Source organism: Seriola lalandi, unplaced genomic scaffold (genome assembly GCF_002814215.2).
Source record: "Seriola lalandi dorsalis isolate HSWRI2012SDOR001 ecotype SW California unplaced genomic scaffold, Sedor1 jcf7180002054973, whole genome shotgun sequence".
NCBI lineage: Eukaryota > Metazoa > Chordata > Actinopteri > Carangiformes > Carangidae > Seriola > Seriola lalandi.
In genome coordinates, this window is record NW_019525523.1 from 163,784 (window position 1) to 173,618 (window position 9,835).

At 40.8% G+C, this 9,835-nt stretch overlaps 2 protein-coding genes and 1 pseudogene across 2 annotated transcripts in view; all 3 read right to left on the reverse strand.

Moving 5' to 3' along the window:
* Positions 1-2,057, reverse strand: part of LOC111646587 (protocadherin beta-16-like) — a 3,572-nt gene extending 1,515 nt beyond the window's left edge. The window contains exon 1 of the mRNA XM_023396116.2: positions 74-2,057. Within this exon, the coding sequence (XP_023251884.1) occupies positions 74-1,981 (1,908 nt within the window). The 5' untranslated portion in view covers positions 1,982-2,057. The remainder of the gene's footprint in view (positions 1-73) is intronic.
* Positions 2,058-6,063: 4,006 nt separating this feature from the next.
* Positions 6,064-7,746, reverse strand: LOC111646588 (protocadherin gamma-A11 pseudogene; annotated as a pseudogene).
* Positions 7,747-8,935: 1,189 nt separating this feature from the next.
* LOC111646589 (putative protocadherin beta-18) lies at positions 8,936-9,828 on the reverse strand. The gene has a single exon (XM_023396118.2). The coding sequence runs from the start codon at positions 9,752-9,754 to the stop codon at positions 8,936-8,938; it is 819 nt and encodes a 272-aa protein (XP_023251886.2). The 5' UTR covers positions 9,755-9,828.
* Between the last annotated feature and the right edge of the window lie 7 nt (positions 9,829-9,835).

The window sequence follows — 9,835 nt, forward strand, 5'->3', positions numbered from 1 at the left end:
CAGAGAGAGAGGGCTGTCCGTTATCTTTCACTGCCACAATAAGGTTCTGTTTCATGCTGTCAGATTCAGAAATATCCCGCTGTGTCCTGATCTCTCCGCTGTGGAGACCAATTGTGAAAAGTCCCGGATCAGTGGATTTCACTATATGATAGGACAGCCAGGCGTTCTGTCCGGAGTCCGCGTCCACCGCTATCACTTTGGACACCAGAGAGCCTCCGTGTGCAGCTTTGGGGACCAGCTCGGTCATGAAGGAGTTGCCCTCCGGGGCGGGGTATAGTATCTGAGGAGAGTTGTCGTTCACATCTGATATGAAGACACTGACGGTCACGTTACTGCTGAACGGAGGAGAACCGTTGTCTCTGGCCATCACGTGGACTTTAAAGCTCCTGAACTGTTCATAATCAAACGACCTCACAGCGTGGATCACCCCCGTGTCTCCGTTAACAGACAGATAGGAGGACACCGGGGCACCGTTCACCTCACCAGCTAACAGAGAATAAATCACTGTTCCGTTTTGTCTCCAGTCGGGGTCTCGAGCAGTAACGGAACATAAAGTGGAGCCAGGTTTGTTATTTTCAGTCACATATGCGCTGTACGACTGTTCCTCAAACACAGGTGGGTTGTCGTTGATGTCAGCTACAGATAACTCAACAGTTTTAGAGGAGGACAGAGGTGGAGAGCCCTCGTCAGTGGCAGTGATTGTAATGTTGTAATCAGACACTAGTTCACGGTCCAGTTGTCCTGTGGTCACCAGAGAAAAATAGTTTTTAATGGAAGGAACCAACTTAAAAGGGACATTCTGCTGAATGGAGCAGCGGACCTGTCCGTTTGTCTCCGAGTCTCTGTCCTGCACGTTAATGATGCCCACCTCGGTACCAGGTGACACGTTCTCAGGTATGAGGTTGGACAGTGATTTTAAACTGATAGCAGGTGGGTTGTCATTGACATCTGTTATATCTATAATTACTGTACAATATGAAGTAAGACCTGGTCCATCTTTTGCTCTTATTCGCAGTTCAATGCTGGTCTCAGTCTCATAATCTACAGACCCAATGACTTTTATCTCTCCTGTCTTGTGATCAAGTGAAAACAATGAGACATGATCATCAGATACATGATCAAAATTGTACGTGATATCACCATTGGGCCCTGCGTCAGCATCGGTAGCGCTCACTGCAATAACAATTGTATCTAAAGGTGTGTTTTCAGGCAGAGTGGCTTTATAAACAGTCTGGCTAAACAATGGGGCGTTATCATTAGCATCTAGCACAGTGACGTGAATGATGGCAGTACCTGATCTCTGAGGAGACCCTCCATCTAGAGCTGTTAGCACTAATTTTAGTTCTTGCTCCTGTTCTCGGTCTAATTCTTTCACCAAAACCAATTCAGAGTGTTTCCGTCCACCGCCATCGGTACCTACATTAATAGTAAAATGCTCATTCTTTTGTAAATTGTAGCGCTGTACTGCATTAGTACCGATATCTGCATCACGGGCTTCTGTTAGCAAGAATCTAGCTCCTTTCACTGCTGATTCTCTTATTTCAAAGGAAATCAAGTCCTCACTAAACTGCGGGGCGTTGTCGTTTATATCTTGCACATGAATGCTGACACGATGAAGCTCTAAGGGGTTTTCCAAAACAAGCTCCTCTTTTAAAACGCAAGTGGCCTTCTTACCACAAAGACCTTCTCTATCGATCCTGTCATTAACAATCAAATCTCCGGTGTTCAGATTAATATCACAATACCGCTTGTCATTCCGGTCAGTGTCAATGCGAGCCTTACGCGAGGAAAGCGTAGCAGTCCCGAGGCCGAGATCTTTTGCTATATTTCCAATCACAGACCCACGTTTCATCTCCTCTGCAACAGAGTAGCTCACGTCTCCATTCGCGAAATGCAGGCTGATGAAAAGGAAAACAACACAATAGCGATTCATAGAAAATCCTCTGTAAACTGTTTTCTCCATGATCGACCAGGCCTTCATCCTTCCCTGGCAAATTCTTTCAACGTGATCAAAGACGAATGTATTCCTCGTAATTAATGATCCGAATATCAACACAACGTAGGCCCTTTGTATCCTTCACCGACATACACACCGCACCACAAGGACGCTTTGATATGGTGGAAAAGAATGGATGAAGAATCGGACATTTTCTGCCTTTGTTGGTGCACAGTGACACCAAGAGTTTCAATCAATTATAGCACTCCAAATCCAAAACAAATGGAAAATTTCGCTGCCTATATCGAGGCATAAGTTTCTGTTCTTTAGTCATTATGCAATTATCATAACGACACTGTTATGAAGATTGTGTTCTAGTTATATTTACTATTATAAATGACCAAGCAACTGCTGTGATTGCCTCATCCCTTGTCGATATGATCTCCTTCTCTGAAGAGGCTTCACTGTTGTTTGAGCATTGAATATTTTCTGCACCTTGCTTTTCAGAAAGCTGTCTGTGAAACAAATACTCCTATATATACAACATAATACTGTAAAAGATACTATACTCTACTCAATGCTGTTCTTGAGTATTTACTGCAAAAGAGAAACATCCATCTCAATTCAGTTTAAAGATAATGAGCACAAAGACTAACTGTATAAAAATGCCACATAAAATTGTGCTATTAACTAAAACTAAACAAATCAAGGTTAAATAACAAAGACACGCAATGTGCATTATTCAGTGTCAACCATCTGCTAAATATATGTTCATGGAGACCAGCATGACTCCTCTCTGCATTAAAGACAGGGAAAATAAAGTGACAAAACAGCTAATAAAAAGGAAAACATCCAGTGGAAATGTTTTTTAAAAGTGTTGTCATGTTCAAAATGTGCTGGGATTTGCCATGTGTGTAGCAAATAAGATGTTTGGTTAGACATATAATTGTAAATCCCATCAAAAATACCAAAATCAAATAGGCCATTGTACACAAATCCCTTGTGTAGTATGTTCTGTGTTAAAAATTACTTGGTAAAGAAACATCAATGATTTATTTGGACTTGTTAAATAGACCACATTAACAAACCAAAACAAATCAAATATAACGATCCATTATCACAGTCAATATGCACCTAAATTAAAAAAAAAAAAAAAACACCAAATTGGAATATTCATTTATAAGAGGACACCCCTTACATCTATTTAGATGGTCAAGCTATTTAGTGACATTCTTAAAGAAGAGGAGGTATAGGCCAACTGACACCATATACGTGTATTTTCAAAGACAACAACTTCCAGGTAAATAAAATGCATTATTGCATCATGTAAGAACATGCATGACACACCAAGAGAGCTTAGGTTCAGTACCATTGAAAAAATTAACATAGCCTATTTTCCTAAGCAAAGACAAACACCTTCGCACTTAATGCTTGACAATCAAATTCTAATGCAAAACCACAAACAACAAAAGAATGTTGAAGCCTCAGATATGAAAGATAAGAAAAAATGTCTATGATGGAAACCCCCAACCCCCGAAACACTGAACAAACAAACACATTTTTTTTTGTAATGAATACATCTGTGTTAAGATACAGCTGAAAATGCCATACCTCAGTGATAATAAATTTCACTCAAATTTGTTTCCTCAGAATTTACTATTTCTCACCCTGTTTAGATCAGTTGACCTTCTTTTTCTGTATTAACCTAAGTATTACCCTATGAAAATTTACAGTACTGTACAATGTCACTGTGTAAATTGTTGAAAATCTTCTTAATGACATACTGTTGTAACAGTATTAATGCACAATTTTGCCATAAGTTCCTCTAAATTGTGTTATCCATCAAATTTTCATAAGTTTATCTTTTCAGAAGCAGTGTGCAGTATCTTAAAGTTTAAACAATCACCAGATAAAAAGTGAACTTAAAAATTTAAATCGCACATTTGAAGTGATATGTATTGCTTTCAATTTGTTTCCTCTGTTCTTCTGCCACATCTTTGTGCAAAATGTACAGGAATAAGAACATTGCAGAATCAAAATTAGGTCTTCCTCACTCTACGTGTTTGTAACATGAAAGCATGACAGACAAACGAATACAGTGACACTCCAAATACAATCTACTCCGGCTAACTAGGTCTGCAGCAATATGTTGTATCAATAAAGTGCTGGAATCATCAGAGAACATAACTGACCCAGTGGATGTTCAACAGGAAACCTACTATTCCATACAGCTATGGTGTTTAACATTCCTGCTCAGCCAGCACAGACAGAAACACATACATCACTTTAATACAACATAAAGTGTCAAAATAATTTCATAGCTGATATACAAAAAATGACACTTGCTCAATGTAATTTTACTGGAAAAAAATTTGCCATCAAAAAGTAGCTTTTGTTATTCTTACGTTACTCCATCAGGTCAAAAATGAATTTGCCAAGACTTAACACAAGGTCTGCAGCCACCATTTCAGTCATCACTCACTCAACTGTCTGAACTTTTATGCAACTGCTGTCACAAAGCTGTGACTCAAAGGTTGGTTAGTTATTTCATCTCAAAATATACACATAGAAGGCTCAAACTGAAATACCAGCATTAAACTAGCTGTGAGTACATGCTTTCCCACTGTGTGTATACTGAGTGAGTGTGTAGTGAGAGTATACTGGCCCAATGAGCAGTCTGCAATGCCTTGAAATACATATTTTGAGAGGCGACAAATGAAATGAGTAATTTTATCAGTGCTAAGACCATGATGATGCAGATTAGGCAAATATAACTCCAGTTTTTAACTTAATTTTGAAATTAAATATCCTGTTATTCAAAAATACAACGGTTGGCAAACTGTTCAGGCTGAAGACTTCTGATATTCTTATCAACAGACCTGAATTTATATAACTTTGTTAGATTAATGTGGAAACATATTCATAAATAACATCGTGATGATGAGTTTAGTTAGCCATAACTGGCTAGAATTGCTGGTTAGAATACTGCATGTTGCTCACACTGAAGTTGAGGCTATCCATTAGAGACTTGTTGTTGAGGCTTCCTTAGGCTGCGAACATATCAAAGGCATTGTTGTAGGGTCAACCCATTGCATTACCTTAGTGCAAAACTATGAACAAACACACAATACAAGCAAATTAATATCCACTGTAAAATGGAACCAAAACAGTAAAAAGGCGACTAGTGGTAAAACACCTATCACAAAAATATAATATATAGCTGCCTACCTCAAGGGACTCCTCTGAGTGACTAAATGCTTCAGCAAAGTCAGAAGGACTTTTCTTCAGAGTCTGGTCAGCAGGAAGTGTGTTGTCATTGTATGAAGTCACAAACTTAAAGTCACTGGTTCTAGAACCTGTTGTCAGGTACGCGTCATAATTGTAAGTGCTGCGTAAAGTTCCTGTGCCGTCAACATCTGCGTAATTAGGAGGCAGATAAGCGCTGGGGATGGCGACTGCTCCGTCAAACAACAGTCTGGGCTTTCTCCTGCGACAAAATCTCACCCCCAGGATGATGATGATGAAAGTCAGAAAAAAGGTGGACACAGACACCAGAGCGATGATCAGGTAAGTCCTATGTCTTTTGCTATATTTCCAACAATCGAGCCGTGTTTCATCTCCTCTGAAAAAGAATAAGTCACATCTCCAGTGACGGTTCGCAACGATATAAGCAATACTCCCAAGAAGGTAACCAGACGGAGCGCTGAAAACGCTTTGTGTCCCATTTTCTTGGAAGACCAGTGCCAAATCTTCCACAACCAAGACTTGGAAAGTAAAAATGACCAGCCAACCTTAATCCTCTTCAGACAATAGGTGCAGACCGATTATACATGTTGCGACTTTGCTGCTGCCAACGACGAACAATCTGTCGTGGTTTGAAAATGTACTATCGTGGGGGATAACCTGCTTTAGAAGTATCAAGAAAAGCTAGTGGACAGCGACACTGTGAGCAAAGTGTAGGTATTACAAAATATTTAAATAACTGAGTGCTCTGATGAGAAAAGATGAAACAGTAAAAACAAAGTCCAGGCTGCATGATTCTGTCATAAATAAAAGACCAATACCAAATGAAGATGACCGTCTTTTGTTGTAAACTCTAGTGTCCATTTAACTACTTAAAGTTGGTTTTATTGCAAATCAATGAAGAGAGAGGGAGAGATGTGTATAAGAGACAGGTTAACAGACAGATAGGAGGACCCCGGGGCACCGTTCACCTCACCAGCTAACAGAGAATAAATAACTGTACCGTTTTGTCTCCAGTCGGGGTCTCGAGCAGTAACGGAACATAAAGTGGAGCCAGGTTTGTTATTTTCAGTCACATATGCGCTGTACGACTGTTCCTCAAACACAGGTGGGTTGTCGTTGATGTCAGCTACAGATAACCCAACAGTTTTAGAGGAGGACAGAGGTGGAGAGCCTTCGTCAGTGGCAGTGATTGTAATGTTGTAATCAGACACTAGTTCACGGTCCAGTTGTCCTGTGGTCACCAGAGAATAATAGTTTTTAATATAAGGAACCAACTTAAAAGGGACATTCTGCTGAATGGAGCAGCGGACCTGTCTGTTATTCTCTGAGTCTCTGTCCTGCACGTTAATGATGCCCACCTCTTTACCGAGAGGGGTGTCTTCCGGTATGGGATTTGTCAATGACTTAATGAACGTAATAGGGGCGTTGTCATTGACATCTGTGACGTCAATTATTAACGTACAGGATGACACTAATCCAAGACCATCCTTAGCTGTAATTTGCATTTCATAGGTCGACAACTCCTCATAATCGATTGATCCACTTACTTTTACTTCACCAGTTGTCTGATCAAGAGAAAACACGTTATTGCTCTCATCAGAAATGTGATCAAACTCATAAGTCACATCTCCATTCACTCCCTCATCTGCATCACTTGCGCTCACTGTGACCACTACAGTGTCTAAAGGAGAGTTTTCAGGCAGACTGGCTTTATAAACGCTCTGACTAAACACTGGGGCGTTATCATTAGCATCCAGCACAGTGACATGAATGACTGCAGTACCTGATCTTTGCGGTGTGCCTCCGTCTGTTGCCACAAGCACAATCGCTAATTCCTGCTGTTGTTCTCTATCCAGCTCCTTCTCTAAAACTAACTCACTGTATTTTCCTCCTCCGCTTTTTGCAACAACATTCAATCTGAAGTTCTCGTTTGCCTCGATGCTATAGGCCTGGATGGTGTTTTGACCGACATCTGCATCGTGGGCCTCATCTAAACGATAACGACTTCCTTTGGTTGCCGATTCCCTAATATCAAATTTTATTGTATTCTTTTTAAACTGCGGTGAATTATCGTTGACATCCTGAACTTGAATATTAATGCGATGTAGCTCTAAAGGGTTCTCTAAAACAAGCTCCTGCTTCAAAAGGCATGATGCCTTTTTGCCACAAAGCCCCTCTCTGTCAATCCTATCAGCGACAATGATGTCTCCGGTACTCAGATTAATATCACAATAACGTTTGCTGTTCCCGTCTGCATCAATGCGAGCCTTTCGAGCAGACAGTTTGCCCACCTCAAGTCCTATGTCTTTTGCTATATTTCCAACAATCGAGCCGTGTTTCATCTCCTCTGAAAAAGAATAAGTCACATCTCCAGTGACGGTTCGCAACGATATAAGCAATACTCCCAAGAAGGTAACCAGACGGAGCGCTGAAAACGCTTTGTGTCCCATTTTCTTGGAAGACCAGTGCCAAATCTTCCACAACCAAGACTTGGAAAGTAAAAATGACCAGCCAACCTTAATCCTCTTCAGACAATAGGTGCAGACCGATTATACATGTTGCGACTTTGCTGCTGCCAACGACGAACAATCTGTCGTGGTTTGAAAATGTACTATCGTGGGGGATAACCTGCTTTAGAAGTATCAAGAAAAGCTAGTGGACAGCGACACTGTGAGCAAAGTGTAGGTATTACAAAATATTTAAATAACTGAGTGCTCTGATGAGAAAAGATGAAACAGTAAAAACAAAGTCCAGGCTGCATGATTCTGTCATAAATAAAAGACCAATACCAAATGAAGATGACCGTCTTTTGTTGTAAACTCTAGTGTCCATTTAACTACTTAAAGTTGGTTTTATTGCAAATCAATGAAGAGAGAGGGAGTCTGTAGGGTTGGGTTAGGTTCAGCACCATGCATAGATACTGTTTTACAATGTAAGACGCACCATGGACCAGGACCCGTAGACCATTTATCACCAGATACAACGGACGTACCAAACAAATACAAAATAAACTAATACATACGAAAAAGTGCTCCTCTGAACATTATACAACAATGCGTGTGTTGAAAACCATTTCTATAGGCTACCATGTTTTTAAAAAAAAAAATTACTACGCAAAAGAGACTACATTTCGTGAAAATATGAGTAGTATGGAATTGAATTCATGAAAAAATGTTGGTTTAACCACATAGCCCAAATCATTTTATATCGTTTACTTTCATTTTCTCCTACACCTCAGAGCAAGGGTAATGGAAAATGTCTTCACGCCAATCACTGGTCTGTAGTAAAAGTTAACGGCACTGACTAAACCTCATTTGGTTTAATGCTATTCACCACTTACTATAGCCAACCACAGAGGGAAGCTTTAATGTCAGTTCAATCCGGTAATTATACATGTGAAACAATTCTGATAGACCGAGTTACGTTCAAATGTAACGTTTAATGAAAATGCAGGAAGCAGTGTGACGGTCATACACTGTATTTGGAATCCGATTTCTTCTGCATCAGACAATGCAGCTTTTAGACAAGATTATGCAGACTTCAACCAAAAATCATGCAATGTGATGATGAAATAGCGGTATATCCCAGGAAAGGCCTTCACAAAAAAATTCTCAAAAACCAAATATTTTACTTTAGATCTTTAAGATATTTTCAATGCTGGATGTCTTTCTAGGTAAGCATGTTTCATTGTTTGATAGGGCAAATGACTAAATATTCTGATGGGCAATCATATGACATGTTTTCAAGACGTGTTTATGTGCCTACCTCCAGGGGCTCCAAAGAATCTTGAAATGCATCAGCAAAGTCTGATGGACATTTCTTCAGAGTCTGGTCAGCAGGAAGTGTGTTGTCATTGTAAGATGTCACGAACTTAAAGTCACTGGTTCTAGAACCTGTTGTCAGGTACGCGTCATAATTGTAAGTGCTGCGTAAAGTTCCTGTGCCGTCAACATCTGCGTAATTAGGAGGCAGATAAGCGCTGGGGATGGCGACTGCTCCGTCAAACAACAGTCTGGGCTTTCTCCTGCGACAAAACCTCACACCCAGAATGATGATGATGAAAGTCAGAAAAAAGGTGGACACAGACACCAGAGCGATGATCAGGTAAGAGGTCAGTTTGGAATTCTTCTCATCATAAGAAATATCCTTCAGTTCTGGCACCTCAGCCAAGTTATCAGAAATAAGTAAATACATGGAACAGGTGGCAGAGAGAGAGGGCTGTCCGTTATCTTTCACTGCCACAATAAGGTTCTGTTTCATGCTGTCAGATTCAGAAATGTCCCGCTGTGTCCTGATCTCTCCGCTGTGGAGACCAATAGTGAAAAGTCCCGGATCAGTGGATTTCACTATATGATAGGACAGCCAGGCGTTCTGTCCGGAGTCTGCGTCCACCGCTATCACTTTGGACACCAGGGAGCCTCCGTGTGCAGCTTTGGGGACCAGCTCGGTCATGAAGGAGTTGCCCTCCGGGGCGGGGTACAGTATCTGAGGAGAGTTATCGTTCATATCCGATATGAAGACACTGACGGTCACGTTGCTGCTGAGCGGAGGAGAACCGTTGTCTCTGGCCATCACGTGGACTTTAAAGCTCCTGAACTGTTCATAATCAAACGACCTCACAGCGTGGATCACCCCCGTGTCTCCGTTAACAGA